Consider the following 21341-nt stretch of genomic DNA (forward strand, 5'->3'; position numbering starts at 1 on the left):
TTACAAGAGGTTCAAAATGAAACTGCAATCAACTTATAACTGCCATATCTGTAACACTGTATCGTCAGGTACTTTTCTTCATATGTTCTGGGAGTGTCCAATTGTTGTCAACCTAAGTTTACTGGCTAATGTAAACTTGGTTTTGTCCTCCTTGTTACAAATGGACTACATGTCTAATCCAGGTTTATGTCTTCTCAATGATGACTCTGACTCCTTGATAAGTTCATTGCAAAAAAGAATGTTGTTTGCTGGGTTTACAGCTGCAAAGAAGACTATAATACAGAACTGGTTTACTCCACACGTGTGCAGAAACATATTGGATTCATAGCCTCCACAAAATAGTGACTTGTGAATGCACTACAGCAAGAATTAACAAGGCTAAACCTAGTACCATTGATGCATGGCAATGTTTTTCTTCCAAGATATTGGACTATATAAAGGAATTATTCTTTTTATTTATTTTATTTTTTCTTTTCTATGTTTATTTTCTTCTCCTCCTTTCATATTGTAAAATTATTGGTAATATGTCTGTTGTTTCCCCTTCACTGTCTGTTTGAGTTGATGTTATTTTATTTCTAAAGACAAAAAAATTTAAAGGACAAAAAAATTTAAAGGCAAAGCAAGTAGTTTGTTTAGGCATGGTTTGTAGGGAATTACAAACCTGCACTCATATATTCAAACGCACATAACTGTAGAATCAATTCTTAATGCGCATCTGAACGCCATCAGCATTTATCATAGGTTCGTGTTTAAAGTCTGTTTAGAGAGAACGGTGTCGTCTTAGCGGCCCCTATTTAATAACAAATTATCATTTCAACGGAAGTGAATCAATCAAAACTAACTTTAGCTGGAAAAAACATTCAAGAACCACTACAAAACCAAACCAATCTCTGTTACCTTAAATGATGTTTATCTCTGTAAAGCTGCTTTGAAACAATCTACTTTGTTAAAAGCGCTGTATGTAATAATGACTTGACTGTCTCAGTTGTGTTCAGTTTGAGTTTGTTTTCCTGTCTTTGCTTTATTCCTGCCTGTCAGTTTCCTGATTAGTTACTATGGTTACTGATTTGATTCGTCATTATGTACAGCTGTGTGTTATTAATTAACTCGGTCTGTCTTTTGTATTCAAGTTCTTGTTTCTGTTCTTAGTTGGCCGGTCTTATTGTTTAACGGTTGTTGCTTTGCCTTCCTTCATCTTTCTCTATGTGGATTATTAAAGACATGTGTCTGGGATCAGAATTGTGAGATATAAAGTTGCAATTTCGACTTTACATCACGCAATTCTGGGATAAAAAGTCAAAATTGTGAGCTAAAAAGTCACAACTTCCTTTTTATTTTGTGGCGGAAACAGGCTTTCATAGTTTTAACTGGGGTGTGTAGACGTTTTATATCTACTGATCATAATCTCAGCAAAACAAACATATTTTTTAATTTAGGCTGGCGTATAATTCAAGAAAATACACAAAAAATGTTATGCATTTTTTAACATTTCCTTTCAAAGAAATTTAGCTTCATTTAAGTACAAGTGTCTTCAAGAAACCACAGCTCAAAGATGAGAGAGGGGAAAAGAACAAGGCAGAAATCAATTTTTTTTATTTCAAATGGAAAATTCTGATTTAGTCCAACATTCAAATCCATACAGAGCTCATCTAAACAGAGTTAAGTAGCACCACCAGAGAACAATTACAATATGGAAATATAGCATTACAAAGTTCAGGAAATTCAAAACATAACATGGAGAATAGAGAAAGTGCTTTTCATTTTTTATCCAAGTGATGTAAAGGTTAATGTTCTTACTTTTTCTGTGAAAGAATGGGGTGAACATTTGCACTATGAATAGGTTAACCAGTCAAGTCATGGTATTGGTTTTTAAGATTAGTTAGACAACCAGAATTTACATCACTGGCCAAGGCTATTCATGCCATTTAGCTCATAGATAATTAAACTGAGACTACGAGACCAACAGGGATGGTTACTACTGAGAAAACAGGGGTGGGCCTATAACAAAAGTTTGATAGTAACACCATAAAAGACAACATTAAAGGGCCTCATTAGAAGAAATGCAAATTGGTGCAAAATGTACTTACATGACATGCACAGCACTGAATATTAGAAGACAAAGTAGAATGCATATTTCAATGCATACATGAAGTAAAAAAAAACAACACCCTTTTTAAAGAAAGCGAAAAGGAGATTAAGAGAGATCACTCCTATAACACTTGAAATACAAACAGGAAACGGGCTCAGGATGCAGCTATACACACCAGGGGCACTCAGTAGCATGACGCTAGAGGACAGTGTGAGAACACACATGGCTAGAGCTCAGCATAGGGAACCACAACCAGGATCTTTCTTTCTTTTTTGCTTATGTATTAAAATGGTTATTTTGTCAGTATGCTGGTTTCATCTCAACACTGAACTACCATGTCAACAAATGAGTAAGACACCAAACGGTGGTTATGTTAGTAAAACTAACACTGAAATAACAATTTGTTTCTCATTTTTAATGTTGACTGATTCAACTATTATCTACTTGACAGTGACACATTGAGGGAGCCTGATAGAGTATTTTAGTGTAGATCATCTCATTGTATTGACAGTACAGAAAACCATAAATATTGAGATGATCTTTGGATAGGAGTTAACAGCACATTTCAGGAACAATAAAACAATGTCTGCATAAACAAAAGAATAAAAAAAAAGTAAAAAAAAAAAAAAAGGTCAAATTATGACATACCATTTTAAATAAATCCCAAGTTAAAACATCAGGCCAATATGGTTACCCAAAAACAACATTTCAGGCTAAAATGGAAGATAACATATTTGGTTTAACATCCAATAAGGATTAAGCTTTTTTTTTCTTTTCATCTTAAAAATAAAATCACCAATGTGGTGAAAAAACCATGCAAACATCTTAATCTATCTGATTTCTATCTATAATCTATATTGTCAGTGAACTGAACTGCAGGAGTCTCAGATTCATTGTGAACCAGACAGTTTAGGTAGAACCTAAATTGTCTATTTTTATTTATTTGCTATACAATAAATAAAAACCTAATCAAGTCTAGAGCCAATGCAAAAGTCAGCTATTGATATACATCTCTATAAGTCTAAAGGCCAACAGCTTTTTTAATTTTAAATGTCAGTTCAAAGTAAGACTTAAGTCTGTTGTTCCACTTGCAAAATCCTTAAAAAACAACAGAAATTATAATTTGTAAAATCACATTAAACTTGTATAAGTCTGCTCACATTGGAAGACAGATGGAAAGGGGTTGTGAGTAATAATTAGTTTACACCAATTCAAGTCCATGAAAAAAAAACAAAAAAAAAAAACACTTTACTAAGGTTTAAGACAGAAGACCAAATACTATTATGAGACCGGATCAAATGTCAGTATTGTCCTCTTTGGAATACTCTTCCACCAGCTGCTCATTGGAGTGGTCATGGTCTGACCCATCTCTGGTGAATACAGGGGTCTCAGATATTGAGCCCTGTTCCGCTCTGAAATCTGTCTCATCTGAAGCTGAGAATTTAGGCATAAAGTCATTATCATCATCCCCCAGGTTGTTGTTTAGCAAATTCTCCTCATCAATGAAGGTGATGTTAGCATTGGGAAAATGGTTAACTTTGGAGTCCGACGTGATCCGGCCAATACTGCAGCCTGCAGGTTCAAGACCTTGGTTCTCTCCTACCTCCTTGTCCAATTGATTCTCATACTCTCCTCCCCCATGCATTTCATTCATGAGAAGACATTCCTCTTTGTTAAGAAGGTAACCCTTGGATTTTGAGAAGGCTACAGCAACTCTGTCACTGAAGCTATAGCGGCGCTTCTGTCGAGGGGAGCGGTCTAGACTGAGGATGGAATTTCCTTTTACTGAAAGAGAATCACAGCAGCTCTTTGAGCGGTTTGGAGCTTTATTCTTGCTACCAGTATTGGAGCTGACACGTTGATCTTCTCCTTCCTTCTCGACACCTATCTGCTTGACTAAGCAGATATCTGTTTTTTTCTTGGTCATGAAACTGAAGATGTTGACTTCATTAGGGGTTGGAGGCAGGTGTAGGGTCTTGTGACTTTCCTTGATGCACTGTAACTCATCCAGAGAAAGTTTGCGCTTCATACGGCGCTTCTTTAGAGCTTTGTGTGCCTCCACAACCATGCGCACCTTCCAATTGAAGAAAAGGGAGAGCCATGCCAGACCAAGATATATCCACACCTCCACAAAGTAGCGATAGAGAGAAGGGTAGTCAGCATTGGGATCAACACCTACACAAAATACAGATAAAGAGAAAAAAGTTTGCAAGATGATAAATCACAATCACAAAAAAAAACATTGAAGTGATTTCATTTAGTTTCAATGTTGGAGTTTTGATGTTGGCAAATTACGATTTACAGGGCCAGTTTTGGTAGATGGTTTTCACAAAAATTAGTTAATTAAGCCATCCTCTAACAATTCCAATGCTCCAAATAGCGATTACACATCTAAAAGTATCTTTTTTGTACGTTTTCTGAGAGGAGTACCTTTCCTTTGTCCAAAAAAATTCATTTTTTCTCTGCTCGCTTCTTGACGACTGCCACTCTCAGCACAAGTTTGGCATCGTTTTAAAGCACAGCATTCCAACTATGTGAATATTCATAAATTCTCAATGGCATGAGTCTGAACCAATGAAATGTGATTTTCAAACTCATGCTCTCAGTCACTGGACTTCTTACAAAATGTCATGTTAAGTCAAAATAAAAAAAAAGTGTGCCAATATTATGCCACAAATGTAGTGGATTGAGCTTAACTTAAATTGAACCTGGAATGACACTGTTATACCAGATGTGATACTTTGAAATGGGTCCGACTGTTATTGAACTATACTATTTTTATTGCAGATATTCTGGAAGCCCCAGTTGAAAGCATCAAAAACAACTGTTGGCCTAAACGTGTCAGCCTGGACAGACGTCTATTCCAGTCCTACAACACACCAACCTCTCTGCTTTTGCTGACTACTAGTACCACCATGTTCTTTTAAGGTATTACTGGAACAAAACAACGGAGCACCTGAGACAGTGGAATTTGTAGTTGTAGAGAATACCACGTGTATCAGTAAATTTGAAGTCGCAGATACCTTTTTTTAGGAGTTGCAAAGATACTCAAACAGTTTTTTTTTCTCTTTCTCTCTCCCACAAATACAACAACAGTAAGTCTAATTAAATTCTTAATTGCAGGTGGACAAATTCTATTTTATGAATCACAAATTATGAAACCCATAGACTCACATCTTGCTACTGTTGCTGCAGTGAATATGGTGCAAAACATTCACACACTCGTATGAAAAATGGTAAGTAATGGAAATATTTTGCGCATCTCCAAATCAGTATGTAACTTTATGCAATGAAAGTTGTGCAAATCAACTCAACTCAGTTTGGTCCATTCTTATGGTTTTGAAAGTGATTTATAAATACAATTTGAGCTAAGTGATGTACATAAATGGCATAGAACTCTAAAATTATTACAAACATAAAATAACAATAAATCACAATCAAGTCATCCATCATACAGCAAATCACTCACATTTATCATACCTAATGAAGCGCCAAAAGCCAGACAAATAATAAGTCACTCATTAGATCACTTTTGAAAGTGTCCATACTTGAGGACAGTTCATTCCAAAGTGCAGAAGCTGCAACAGTAAAAGTGCGATCTCCTCTATGCCTCTTTGGAGCCTGATCACGCAGTGCTTTGTAAACAAACATTAACAACTTGTATTGTATTTTGTTTTTTTACAGATAACCAATGAAGAGCACAGGTATGATCCCTTTTCCTGGTATTAGTCAAAAGTCTCGCTGCAGCATTTTGGACATATACTGAAGATGTGCTACCAAGGCTTCATTTATGCCCAAGTATAAATCATTACAATAATCCAGCCATGTGGAAATGAAAGCAAGCACAACAACAGTCTCCAAATCCTTGTTTGAAAGAATAGGTTTCAGTAGACAATTTTCACAACTGAAAAAAATATGCTTTCACGACTACAGAGTCTCCCTGTACATTTTTACAACGCAAACACCCTAACCATTTAAATGGATATTTGTTTAAAGTCGAAAATGATTCCTGCTTATTAAAAATTGCTTTGATACTGTAGAGAGGAGCGTGGACAGTGTCTGTCTAGACTCTAGGCTAACAGCAGGAGGCGGTAATGACGTGTTTTTATTTTGTGATTTGTCCTTTGAATGAAGAAGCTAGTCGGACTCGGCATGGACGGTATGAGACGGGACTCGGCCTTCACTGAAGAGTTATCTTAACAGGTAAGAAAAACAGTTGGTGCATAAAGATGATGACACTATTAATTAAATGGTGAATGCTTAGAATATAAAGTCCTATATTTTTGTGAATTGGTGAATATTCAGATGAATATTGTTTCGTGGCCACGAATTAATAGTACCTCAGCACGTTTAACTAATTTGTTCCGTCGTTTTACTGTATTGTTGCCACGTTGTAATTCGTTAAATCAAAATGAGGGAGGGAATAAGTTCACCGTGTCCACGATTTATTAAAACGAGGGGACAAATAAGTTATCGTAACAACGAATTATTATATTGTAATAAAAAAAATTTGATCAGAATACCTAAATTACGTTGCTGAAGTTTTGCCTCCAGAGCTTTACCACCCATTCTCTCCTCCTGACAGGATCTTTTGGAAATCTACAAAGTTGTACACAATAAGCCAAATAAAGTTTTTATCTACACATTAAGCACATGGTTTGACAGTTTTTAACATCACTTGTTTAGAGCTATTAATCTTCAAATGGCAAATTAACAATTTTAACAATCAAATAAAACAAAGATTTGTCACTATAGAAAAAAATCCTATATGTACTTAAAATATTGCTCTTTCTCATTGTTTTTTATAGATCAGTAGTTTGTTAAAAGTGTGTAGCAAGTACATGTTCAGAAAATGCACACATTTTATGGGTAAATGTAAGTAATGTTAACTGATAATGACATCATTATATAACGTTAGATCAGTGTCAAGTAACGCTAAAAAAAAAAACTTTTTACGAAGATATTTTTTAAGCTGTCAAAGGGTGTCGCTATTGGACACTTGTGATTATTGCTGCTCGGAGGTTTCTTATAGGCTACTGTTGAATGTTTTATCGTTTTTGTTTTTTGTTTTTTGCAGAAGCATTAACTTACTCTTGCCTCGGAGAAAAAAACAGGAATAGCCACAATTGTACATCTAAATTACTACTTATAGGGTTTGGATTACAACCTGTGGGCAGTTTTTCTACATCCTTTTGTGAACGTCGTTTGACATTTGTATGCTGCACAGCGAGTCATCTTAAAAGTGCCGTCAGAGCTAGCAAAATCTGTATTACGGCCGTTGGAGCCCTCTGCTGGTAGGGAACGTAGGGAATCGTAAGATGGCCGCTCGAACACTTCCGGTGGCTTCACAGCCTGATGGCAGTTTAAAACGTCATGAGCTATCCAGTCATTCTATATAGATCAGTGGGCAGCATATATATTGGACATATATACTGCTCATTGGTGGTGTTTGAGGAGATTCCCCCTTCCATATGTGAAGTAGGGTTGGGCGGTATTACGGTAATATCGTATACCGCGGGGTCTTAAAATATCAGTTTCAATACCGTCATTACCGGCACTTATATATAATATAAAATATATTTTATTCAATGCCTAAAAATGCTTATGTAGTTGTCATCAAGTGACAGTGTGGAGGAGAAAGAGAGAGAGAGAGAAGGGAGAGGCGGTAAATACTGACGAGCCAATTTGTAAATGTTGCAATAAAAAAGGTGACCGCAAGAGATGGAAACACCTCTAACCTAATGTCGCATCTCCGAAACAACCACCCACTCACTGCTGCGAGGATGCATTTTGCCCCGAGTTCATTTAATAAGCGCATTAGTTTTTATTTGTTAAAATATTATAATGTTATTTTTTTTACGTTGATAATGAAAACTGAACAGCACGAGTAAGATGGGATGCATCGGGAGTCAGTCATTGACCACTTAATTAAGTTTCATTTTGTAAAAGGCCTTTAAAGTGAATTTCATTTTGTATAAATTGTATCTTAATTTTAATATTTTTTTATCAACCAATAATAAATAAGAATCAAATATAGCAGACAACATAATCATGACATGATCGTGCGCTGTCGCGCCGCGGTCACTTGCACTGAAATCTCATCATAAATTAACGAAACTCAGTGTATGTCTCACAGACATGACAGATAGGCCTATATCTAAATAAAGCTTGACATTTCATTAAACGAAACAATTCAAAACGAAAAGAAATAGGCCACTCGCTGATTATTTAATCCATGATGTGCATTTCTCTCAATGCGCGTTCATACGGAAATGGCGATCATCAAATTAAATGAAACTATTCAAAACGAAAAGAAATAGGCTAGCCTACTCTCTGATATGTAATCCATGATGTGCATTTCTCTCTATCGTTCACTATGGAGATGGCGATTTGTCAATTTCTTTAAACGAAACAATTCAAAAGGAAAACAAATATAGGCAGCATACTCTCTGATTAATCCATGATGTGCATTTCTCTCTATAGGCGCGTTCATACGGAGATATCAATCGTCAATTTCTTTAAACGAAACAATTCAAAACGAAAAGAAAAAAGCTAGCCTATACCTTCTGATTATGTAATCCATGATTTGCATTTCTCTCTATATATGCGCGTTCACTAGGAGATGGCGATCGTCAACTTAATCTTTGCAGCACTGACAGAAAAGTTGTTTTAATAAAAATCAATGGACGCGTGTCACCGGATTTACAAATGCACTTGTTGCTTGTTGCTTGTTAATTTAATTTAAATTAATTAATAAAATGAATACAATTGTCATAATTAAAATAATTAAATATTATTAATTGTCCCATTTTTGTTCATTTATAAATAGTATTTATATCTACCACCCCCTCAGCACCTGGGTTAAAAAATTATTTGGCGCCACCATATTATAACGGCCCACGTATTAAAAATAGTCGAGTCTAAATAGGGCTATGGCCCATATTACATTTAATGCCGTCAGCCGGGATCAGACACAACGTGCATGGGTTGGCCTTTATTTTTTTTGCCCGATCTGGTATTCAGTTTCTGAACGGTGTAGGCAAAAGCCAACAGTTTGGTGACGCTGTCTGAGCCTTATGTCATAATTTTTAATTAGTCACGGTAATACCGTATACCCCGGTAAAATAGGGAGGAGGTTTGACGGTATCAAAATTTGGATACCGCCCAAGCCTAATGTGAAGCGTTTTGAATACCCAGAAAAGCGCTATATAAATGTAATGAATTATTATTAGTAATATTTATTATAGAAAGGGAACAGAGTTGGGAGCCCCCAAGAGATAGTTGCTGATGCAGAAACAGTTTACAATCTTAACTGAGCATGTCCTATCCTGCAGATAAGCAGCAAACTATTTAAAGGCCACACCCTTGATACCTACATAATCTCTAAGGCTCTATTAAAAAAAAGTGATCTATGGTATCACAGGCTATGCTCAAATCTAACAACATTAAAGCAACACCTTTCCCGGAGTCCATTCAAAATATCAACCTTCAATAAAAATGATTCTGTGCTAGGTTTAGTCCTTAATCCTGACTGAAAAATATACATAACATTACTTCCAGTAAAAAACAAAAAAAACAAAAAAACTTGAACCTTGTTTATGAACGTCTTTAAGATGTTATTATAAAAAAAAACCTAACAAGGAAGTTGTGAAATAGGCCTGAAGTTTTTAAAATCCTGTGGATCCAGGATCGCCTTTTGTAAACTGGTTCAACAGTGGCATGCTTCCCATATGATGGCTCAGTGTCATAAAATAAAAGGCTATTAATAATCGATAAAATACTAGGACTAATAATGTCGACGACCCCATTAAAGGTACAATATGCAGGATTTTTCGCCACCAGGGGTCACTAACCTCTTACAATAACAAAGGCGTATATTGATGACGTATATTCTGCATTAAGCGGAATTATGGATCTTGTCGTCAAGCTGGTGGATCTTTTATGGATGAGTGAATACATTGATGTTTTTACCATGACTGTGATAAAGCAGGGCACGATTGCTAGACGTATACCAGCGCCACACGGGGAGTCCCGCGGATATAAAGGAATAAGGACATTTCATTCTACTGAACTAAACGAAAGTGCTGAATTAATACTCACACAGGTCAGTTTATTAGACGAATTAAACTTGAGGTAACGCAGCGCTGTTTCACTTGGTCTAACAGTTACACTATCACACTAAATGGCATTTGAATGTGTTGAATGTTGTTAGTTAGGTTGTTTGTTGGTTGTATGAGACTAAGTAAGCTAGATCAACATTAGAAAAACATACAGATCATATTCTAACATTTCATCATGTTTAACTAAATAACATTGATTAGTTTTATTTACTACTTCTTCTATTCCTTTCCGGCAGACAAGGCACTGTTAGTGCATTGCTGCCTCCCACTGGTGATAAAGACAAGCCTTTATTTTTTTTGCCCGATCTGGTATTCAGTTTCTGAACGGTGTAGGCACAAGCCAACAGATTGGTGACGCTGTCTGAGCCTTATGTCATAATTTTTAATTAGTCACGGTAATACCGTATACCCCGGTAAAATACGGAGGAGGTTTGACGGTATCAAAATTTGGATACCGCCCAAGCCTAGCTCTCCTAGCCTATACAGGTCCTTCTCAAAAAATTAGCATATTGTGATAAAGTTCATTATTTTCCATAATGTAATGATAAAAATTAAACTTTCATATATTTTAGATTCATTGCACACCAACTGAAATATTTCAGGTGTTTTATTGTTTTAATACTGATGATTTTGGCAAACAGCTCATGAAAACCCCAAATTCCTATCTCAAAAAATTAGCATATCATGAAAAGGGTCTCTAAACGAGCTATTAACCTAATCATCTGAATCAACTAATTAACTCTAAACACATGCAAAAGATTCCTGAGGCTTTTAAAAACTCCCAGCCTGTTTCATTACTCAAAACCGCAATCATAGGTAAAACTGCCGACCTGACTGCTGTCCAGAAGGCCATCATTGACACCCTCAAGCAAGAGAGCAAGACACAGAAAGAAATTTCTGAACAAATAGGCTGTTCCCAGAGTGCTGTATCAAGGCACCTCAGTGGGAAGTCTGTGGGAAGGAAAAAGTGTGGCAAAAAACGCTGCACAACGAGAAGAGGTGACCGGACCCTGAGGAAGATTGTGGAGAAGGACCGATTCCAGACCTTGGGGGACCTGCGGAAGCAGTGGACTGAGTCTGGAGTAGAAACATCCAGAGCCAACGTGCACAGGCGTGTGCAGGAAATGGGCTACAGGTGGGCTACATTCCCCAGGTCAAGCCACTTTTGAACCAGAAACAGCGGCAGAAGCGCCTGACCTGGGCTACAGAGAAGCAGCACTGGACTGTTGCTCCAGTGGTCCAAAGTACTTTTTTCGGATGAAAGCAAATTTTGCATGTCATCCGGAAATCAAGGTGCCAGAGTCTGGAGGAAGACTGAGGAGAAGGAAATGCCAAAATGCCTGAAGTCCAGTGTCAAGTACCCACAGTCAGTGATGGTCTGGGTTGCCATGTCAGCTGCTGGTGTTGGTCCACTGTGTTTTATCAAGGGCAGGGTCAATGCAGCTAGCTATCAGGAGATTTTGGAGCACTTTATGCTTCCATCTGATTTCATTTTTCAGCACGACCTGGCACCTGCTCATAGTGCCAAAACCACTTGTAAATGGTTTACTGACCATGGTATTACTGTGCTCAATTGGCCTGCCAACTCTCCTGACCTGAACCCCTGAATCTGTGGGATATTGTGAAGAGAAAGTTGAGAGACGCAAGATCCAACACTCTGGATGAGCTTAAGGCCGCTATCGAAACATCCTGGGCCTCCATAACACCTCAGCAGTGCCACAGGCTGATTGCCTCCATGCCACGCCGCATTGAAGCAGTCATTTCTGCAAAAAGGATTCCCGATCAAGTATGGAGTGCATAACTGAACATAATTATTTGAAGGTTGACGTTTTTTTTGTGTTTTAAAAACACTTCTTTTATTGGTCGGATGAAATATGCTAATTTTTTGAGATAGGAATTTTGGGTTTTCATGAGCTGTATGCCAAAATCATCAGTATTAAAACAATAAAAGACCTGAAATATTTCAGTTGGTGTGCAATGAATCTAAAATATATGAAAGTTTAATTTTTATCATTACATTAGGGAAAATAATGAACTATCACAATTTTTTGAGAAGGACCTGTATTTTCCAATATAGACCCGTGGCCTTTAGGAAGTGAAATGGTCCTAATCAATCAGAAAGAGAATTGGAACTATCACCCATCAGAGTTTTAACAGAGAATAAATCAACTCCCAGAACATTTAGACCAATGAATAACAGTCTCCTTTCCTCAGCATATCTCGGACAGAACAAGATGACAAGCTTGACAGACTCCTGTACTCCACAGACTTAATACGTGACTATGTTTTCCCACCAGAAACCGCCCACTTGCCAATCCACAATGACCCAGTCTTAGTCGGGCCAACTTAATCTGATCCATCATAGGCAGGATAATTGTATTCCCAGGGTTGACTAATGGTTTTACTTCATAGAACTTCCTCTCGCTAGTGTTGTGACACCACTCGTGCTGCCATTGTTGTGTCAGTCTTTCCTTAATGATGCTACGGCACTCCAGTCTGTCAAATGGAACCTCCACCTCCACATTTTCCCTAACTAAACTTGCACTAGCAGCCTCATCAGCAGCCTCATTCCCTTCAACCCCCACATGTGCTGGAACCCACAAGAAACCCACACTACACCCCCGCCTCTCCAATCTATAAATCCTTGTTAAGATCTCCCGACCAAATCTAACCTATCCCTAACCTCTTTCTCCCCCATCGCCATCATAGGGCTGGACCAGAATATTCGAATATTCGTTCGGTGGGTTGGTATTCGATTTGAAAATTTGACATTCGAATATTCGTTTTTTTTTTTGCACACCTGGGATCCCCCGCGAAACGGTTCTCACTCGCGCTTGAATAAGGCCGGCGACACACTGGCTGCATGGCGTGAGCGTCTCAGCTGTGTGGCATGTACGTTTTTATTTCAGCTCCCATGTTAACAGGTTTGAGTTTGCACACTGCCTGTGTGAAACACGCGTCTCAAGCGCGGCTCGAGCCACGCGGAAAATGCGTGCATGCTAGAAATAGAACCGACGCCTAACTGCAACGGGAGTGTTCTCTGGCTAGAGCGCAGAACAGCGGAGTTTGTATGGACTGAAGTGCATGCCTGAGCTTGTGTTTTGGGTTAAGCTGCGTTGCTTTGACATTGTGGAAAATAGAATAATAGAAACAAAATGTATTAGCCTTTTACCCGTTATTATCAATCTAAATTAATCTCGTTTTTAATTGAACTTAATTTCGTTTTTCTTTATTTAAATTTTGTTTTTTCTTTATTTAAGTTTCATTTTTCTTTATTTAAATTTCGTTTTTTCTTTATTTAAATTTCATTTTTCTTTAAGTTTCGTTTTTCTTTATTTAAGTTTCGTTTTTCTTTATTTAAATTTATTTTTTTCTTTATTTAAATTTTGTTTTTCCTTATTTAAATTAATTTTTTTCTTTATTTAAATTTCGTTTTTCTTTATTTAAATCTACCCTTTACTGTGTCAGTAATTTGTTAGTCAGAAAAATATTAGACTACCTTAAAAGTATTGCTTAATTTAACAGACCTGTGTGTGTGCGTTTTATATCATAGTGGAGTGTCCGTTCTCGGAGCATATAAACCCTGCCCGCGTGAGGTGCGCTGCTTCCCGCTCGCGCTGTTCTGTAGCTGACTAAAAGTTTATTAATTCTGAATGTGTCGCGTCTCGCGTGTCCATCTATATTGCACCAAATGCAACACTGCACTCCCTTGTGAAGTCGGTTGGATGAACGGTTCTCGAAATAATCAAAATGCAAAAAGACAGACCAACACAGAGATTCCTGCCTTTATTAGTGAAAAGAATATGTTCAGCCCCCTCTCGCCGAAGCTTCGAATATTCGATGTTCATTACTACCGAAGCTTCGAAGCTCAAAAAATGGTATTCGGACCAGCCCTACGCCATCAAGCCAGATAGTGAGTCAGAGCAAATGATAGCTTTCTCCACCCCACTTTCTTCCACCCACCACAGAGCCCATATGATTGCTACTAATTCAGCTGTAAAGATTGAAAGACCATCAGGCAGTCTATGACACTGTCTAACATGAAAATGTGGAACATATAAACCAAAGCCCACTTTCTTACTCTCAGGGTCTCTAGATCCATCTGTATAAATATCTATGTAGCCATTCCATAATTTCCTAAGATGCTCCTGGACATAGTGAGCAACATTTCCTACACTTCCTTCCTTTATTCAATTTTTAATTGATATGTCTACATCAGCCTCAGGGAATAACCAATGAGGGATAGATGGCCAGTAGACAGAAGGCACCATTTTCCTTTCATTAACCTTAAGCTCCTCTGCGTATGTCTTAACAGAATGTAAAACACTATATCTATTAAGTCTACTCTCACCCTTCCTAAACTCCCAACAATCTGCTAACAAAGAAACTGAAGGAAGAGCTGACCCAAAGCTTTTCATTTTTACAAAGTAATTGAATGCCAGTTTTGCACGTCGCAGCCTTAGCGGAACCTCCCCTGCTTCCACTAGCAGCGACAGAATCGGCGTTGTCCGGAATGCCCCAGTATATATCCTCAAAGCCCTAGATTGAACCACATCTAACTTAAGTGTGGACCTAGCTGCTGATCCATATGCAAGACACCCATAATCAAAAACTATTCTTATCATAGCTTTATAAATCATCAGGATAAGATTCCTGTCTGCACTCCAAGAGCACCCCGCGAAACACCTCAAATTATTAATAACCTTTCCACATCTATTCACCATTCTACATAGATGTTCTTTATACGTTAGCTTTTCATCTACCCAGACCCCAAGAAACTTGAAAACCCTGACTCTCTCAAGAGTTTCCCCATACAACTTAAGACCTAGACTATAATCTATATTCCTCTTCCTGCCAAAAAACATATACTTTGTTTTCGTCAATGATAGTCTAAAGCCCCACTTATCACTCCAAGCCTGCACCTTTTTCAAAGTACACTGCATTTGTTTAAATAAATACCCAGTATTACGGCCTCTTTTCCACAATGCTCCATCATCAGCAAACAAAGATCGCTGAAATCCACTTCCTACCTCAAACATATTATTAACCATTATATTGAACAGGACTGGGCTGATTACACTACCCTGTGGAGTCCCATTATTTACAAACACAGAGTCAGAAAAGCTCCCTCCTATTCTTACCAGAATACACCATGACCTCAGAAAGTCCTTAATCATTCTTCCCCGAATCCCTGCATCATACAGCTTAATGATTACTACTCTGCGACAGTCGTCAATGAATTGTGTATTTTCCTATTTCGTACTGGGGAGGGTGCTGTTGAGCCTATACTCGGGGAACCAGGTGGGAAGTTATTTAAGGAAGTGTGATTGCGTTTCTCTCTCTCTCTCTCTCTCGCTCTTTAGCCTTTGTTGTCAGGCGCGGGTTATTCCCGGTCGTGGTCACACTAGTGGATGGCTTGTGAGTATTGTTGTTGTAGCCGTGTTGTATTGATGTGTTAATGCTGCGGTCTTTCCCTGGTTTTAATGCTTATGATTCATATTTTGAGGAATATGTTTTCCTCATTGAACTTCGAAAAGCATTGGAAAGTTGTGTTGAGCGATTTGGTGATTTGCGTGTAAATGGAGCGTTTGAGAGAGAGCTGGATGTTTCAACCCGGTTATGTTGTGCTTAGACGTTGATTCATGGCATTATAGGTAGTATGTTTTGAGGAGTTTTGATGTAGGAAGTTTTTTTTTTTATGTTTATTTTGGCGCTTGAGATGCCGAAGTATTTTGTAAATATTGTGTGTGATGCAGTGTACTGAATTTCAGGCCCAGTAGTTTAATGAGTGACATGGTAAGCAAACGTTTAATTCCTTTTTGCCTGTTTTCCTCTTATTGTATTTTGGTTAATTTCTGTTCTTGCATAAGAGTCATTACATGGTCTTAATTATCTGAATTATTTACTTTGATTTATCTGTCATTCATTTATTGTTGTGAGGTAATTAAAAGGTAAATGTTTCTGGGCCTGAAATTAAATGTATTGATGTACTGAATTGTAATGTAATATGACTGGAGTTAAACTTGAATAGAAAACTCTTAAATCAACTTTCTTGTGGTTCCTTGTTTTGTTGCTTCATAAAGAATTGTCATCATATCATAAGCCTTTTCTATGTCAAAAAACACACCTACCACCATCTCTTTATTTACAAGGGCTTTTTCTTGATATCATCATCCAACACTAAAACTGAACCATCACACCAACTGAAATATTTCAGGTATTTTATTGTTTTAATACTGATGATTTTGGCATACAGCTCATGAAAACCCAAAATTCCTGTCTCAAAAAATTAGCATATCATGAAAAGGGTCTCTAAACAAGCTATTAACCTAATCATCTGAATCAACTAATTAATTATAAACACCTGCAAAAGATTCCTGAGGCTTTTAAAAACTCCCGGCCTGTTTCATTACTCAAAACCGCAATCATGGGTAAGAATGTCGTGTGCAGGAAATGGGCTACAGGTGCCGCATTCCCCAGGTCAAGCCACTTTTGAACCAGAAACAGCGGCAGAAGCGCCTGACCTGGGCTACAGAGAAGCAGCACTGGACTGTTGCTCAGTTTTGCATGTCATTCGGAAATCAAGGTGCCAGAGTCTGGAGGAAGACTGGGGAGAAGGAAATGCCAAAATGCCTGAAGTCCAGTGTCAAGTACCCACAGTCAGTGATGGTCTGGGGTGCCATGTCAGCCGCTGGTGTTAGTGCACTGTGTTTTATCAAGGGCAGGGCCAATGCAGCTAGCTATCAGGAGATTTTGGAGCACTTCATGCTTCCATCTGCTGAAAAGCTTTATGGAGATGAAGATTTCATTTTTCAGCACGACCTGGCACCTGCTCACAGTGCCAAAACCACTGGTAAATGGTTTACTGACCATGGTATTACTGTGCTCAATTGGCCTGCCAACTCTCCTGACCTGAACCCCATAGAGAATCTGTGGGATATTGTGAAGAGAAAGTTGAGAGACGCAAGACCCAACACTCTGGATGAGCTTAAGGCCGCTATCGAAGCATCCTGGGCCTCCATAACACCTCAGCAGTGCCACAGGCTGATTGCCTCCATGCCACGCCGCATTGAAGCAGTCATTTCTGCAAAAAGATTCCCGACCAAGTATTGACTATTGTGTGCATAACTGAACATAAATATTTGAAGGTTGACTTTTTTTTTTGTATTAAAAACACTTCTTTTATTGGTCGAAATATGAAATATGAAATATGCTAATTTTTTGAGACAGGAATTTTGGGTTTTCATGAGCTGTATGCCAAAATCATCAGTATTAAAACAATAAAACACCTGAAATATTTCAGTTGGTGTGCAATGAATCTAAAATATATGAAAGTTTAATTTTTATCATTACATTATGGAAAATAATGAACTTTATCACAATATGCTAATTTTTTGAGAAGGACCTGTATCTTTCAACTAAGCTAAGGAAATAAATTAATTTACTCAAGCAATGTGAAATATTCAACCTTATAAGATCAACCTTGTTAATGAAAAACTGTTAATGAAAAACAAATCCTTGGACAAGGAAGAACATTTTTTACTAGATGGACCAAGTACCTTATATGGTTGCAATTTGCAAACAATGGGTTATTTTACATTTTGTGGTATAATAATAATAATAAAAAAAAGAAAATCTAGCAGCTTTAACATCATTTTTGAATTCATATGATTTGTCTGAACCATAGTGATGGGTAGGTTTAGGGGCGGGGTCAGGGGTAGGTAATTCGTGCAGATTCATATGAATTGGGCAACTCGTACAAATTTGATTTTTGCTAAATCGTACATATTGTATGAGTGAGGTCGTATGAATTCATACAAATTAGCCACCACGTAAAATATGTATGAATTGCCATGAGATCGGGTAGGAATTAATTTCTTTGTCAAATTGAAACTAATAAACATATGGTCCAAAATAGCCATTTCCTCAACCCAAATGTTTTTGATCTTTATTCCCAAACAAAACACAAAATCAAGCGTATGACCATGATCATGTGTTGGTTCAAAGACACATTGAGATACATTAAAAGAATAAACCAAAAAATTCAAAAAAATTATTGGGTCATAGGTTTACAAGGACAATAAACATGGATATTAAAATAACCCAGAATCAAAATCCTATCTGCAGATGGAATAACCTCAGATAACTCCTAAAATTCATCAAGAAAATGTTTGTTGTATCTAGGAGACGTAGGGCAGGTCAATCTTCATTAATTAAACTTCAAAACTTTTGAAACTTTCAACATGCAACAACTTGCACTAAATCATATTAATAAAAAATTGCACCTCGACAATTAGTCCTCAAGTCCTTAAATTACACCTAGAGTTCAGCAAGAGAGCTCATATCAGCACAGAGTCTCAGTAGTAAAAAGAAAAGTCTGATCCATGCGTTACATAAAAGCCATTTAAAATGTTTTGTTAACAGCCGAACGTGCATTTATCAAGGCAATATGCACTGTATTCGACTTAAGCTGATTAGAAGCAATGACACTTAGCTCTATTGACCCAATTCGTCTCACAGAACAGAGATTTGAGTGAACCACTCCTTTATGTTTGGTCCCTCTCAACATTGTCGAGACGATGGTGACAGGGAAAATGGGTATCGGATAGGAAAGCCATGACTCTGTTACCGATCTTACTTCACTGGGCAGGTTCCTCAATTTCTTAAGTTTCACTAAGGGTGTATTCACACCTGCCTTGTTTGGTTCGATTGAATCGAACTCTAGTTCGTTTACCCCCTTGGTGCGGACCTTTTGGGCAGGTGTGAATACAGCAATTATCGAACTCGGGTGCGGACCAAACAACCGAACCGAGACCCAGCTGAAGAGGTGCTGAAGAGACCCAGCTGAACTCTGGTACGGTTCGTTTACGGTGTGAACATGAACCGACCCAATTGCAAGAAAGCACTGCGCCTTTGAGTTAACAGGCTTCCGTAGTCGGAGTTGCGTTATGGGAAAGTGATCTGTTTTAGCCTACTACATTCCATTCCGGCGCGCTGTCTGGCCACACGATACTGTTGCTCGTCTTTCTGCGCGTCGTGTGTGCATCATTGGAATGGAATGAATGGAGTGACAGGGCTCTCAAGTGTCACGCATTGAGCGTGACAGTCACTCATTTCGGTCTTTTGTCACGCTCTCCAGCCACACATTGTATTTCTCACGCTGAAAAACTATTTGTAATATATTTAATATGCCGCAGCACCCAAAACTCTGGCCGCGCCGCTCTCACTGTGGGACTGGCAGGAATCAAGCGCGTCTCCTCTGGTGTTGTTAGCCAATCAGAAAATAGCACCATTGTATCTGGGTAAGATTTAACGCAACAACCAATGACACCGCGTCGGCACGACACACGTGTGGTTTTGTTTACAAATTTTGGTTCACTTGAAAAAAAGAGCAGTGTGAAAGCGAACCGTACCAAAAAAAAACAACAATTTTTTTATTTGGTCCGGACCAAAGCAAGTGAACTATCGGACTTTCCTGGTGTGAATACACCCTAAGACTCCAGCACATCTGCCTCATCTCCTACGTTGTCTTCTCTTCCAGCACACGCAGCCAGATATACGTGACAAACTTTCATCATCGCCTGAAACATGCACGTCTTTTCCGCAAACAACTTCATATTCAAATCTCAGCTCCATATGGCCATCGCTGGGGGGCGAATACTAACTAAAAGAACATTTTTGATACACATGTGGCTGTTCTCTACATCTACAAATTGACCAGTCACAGGTGCTCAGTTGTTTTGCTCCAATAACACGGTTATATTTGCATGCATCCAATGCTATGCAAAATATAAAGAAGAAACAAAGATCTTTGCTCTTGCAATATTCAGCTTACATCAAAAAGAACAGCTATTGATCTGCTATATTTCTCGGTCCTTAATGTTAAAAGATAAGATTTCTTTATAAAGTGTCTACTGCGAGAGGTATATTTAAAAAACACACTTTTTTTTGTTCTCAGCATTCAATCTCAATCATCATTAAATATATTTAATATAAAAAGATGCAATGATAGTTAATGGTGACCAAGACTATCAGTCTTTTAATGTTCTATAATATTAGTGTATACACTTGAGTTTTACTCTTTGCGTCAATTTTTTAATTATTAATTTGTAACAGACTAGTTGTATTAGCCTTTAAAGTAATTTGTAAATCTACTTAATGCATGAATGTGAATGCCTTGTTAATATTTAGCCATTTAATCATAAGATTTATATAAAGATATGTTATATAAGATGACCCCATTTTCCAGATGCATTTCCAACAAAAAAACAAATGTCTTATATTCAGAACAATATGGTAATATATCTTAACTCTGTTGTTTGTCATTCTAAATTCAAAATAATCTATTCATTTCTGTAATATCAATTTCTGATAATCCCAGGTTGACACAGGAGGCCATGACTTCACATCACATGGCCATGACTTAACACGTTCCCAAGAGATAGAATCAGAATCAGAAGGTGCTTTATTGCCAAGTAGTGCTTTGGTCGTGAGGTGATCACATGTAGACAAACATACAGTTGACATAAATAAATGTAGGAATATATATAAATATGAAATGAAATATAAATTGACCAAACAAAATATACAACAATAAAGATTAACTACAAGTATGTGCAATGTGCCAGGTTGTGCATGAAATGAGAAGAAAGTTTTTACATGTGCAGAGACATTTGAGTAATTTGCAAGGGGGGAGTGTCAGTGGGGGACCCGGCCCTTGTTAAGGAGGCTAGCTGCCGATGGGAAGAAACTGTTTTTGTGGCGAGAGGTTTTGGTCCTGATGGACCGCAGCCTCCTGCCAGAGGGGAGAGACTGAAACAGTATGTGTCCGGGGTGGGAGGGGTCAGCTGCAATCTTTCCTGCTCGCCTCAAGAGTCCTGGAGGCGTAGAGGTCCTGAAGTGATGGAAGATTGCAGCCAATCACCTTCTCTGCAGAGCGAATGATACGCTGCAGCCTTCCCTTGTCCCTGGCGGTGGCAACAGCGTACCAGATGGTGATGGTGGAGGTGAGGATGGACTCAATGATGGCGTTGTAGTAGTGCACCATCATTGTCTATGGCAGGCTGAACTTCTTCAGTTGCCGCAGGAAGTACATCCTCTGCTTGGCCTTTTTGGTGATGAGGTTATGTTCA

The 21341-nt window shown here is 38.0% G+C and overlaps 1 protein-coding gene across 1 annotated transcript in view; it reads right to left on the reverse strand.

Annotated features, from left to right (window-relative positions):
- Positions 1 to 1572: 1572 nt before the first annotated feature.
- LOC143746701 (potassium channel subfamily K member 5-like) overlaps positions 1573 to 21341 on the reverse strand; it is a 66183-nt gene continuing 46414 nt past the window's right edge. Inside the window, exon 5 of the mRNA XM_077238696.1 lies at positions 1573 to 4264. Coding sequence (XP_077094811.1) covers positions 3384 to 4264 — 881 coding nt within the window. The 3' untranslated portion in view covers positions 1573 to 3383. The remainder of the gene's footprint in view (positions 4265 to 21341) is intronic.

This window comes from Siphateles boraxobius, unplaced genomic scaffold, assembly GCF_051911475.1.
Source record: "Siphateles boraxobius isolate OS27281-9 unplaced genomic scaffold, OSU_SipBor_1 22, whole genome shotgun sequence".
In the NCBI taxonomy this organism is placed as follows: Eukaryota; Metazoa; Chordata; class Actinopteri; order Cypriniformes; family Leuciscidae; genus Siphateles; species Siphateles boraxobius.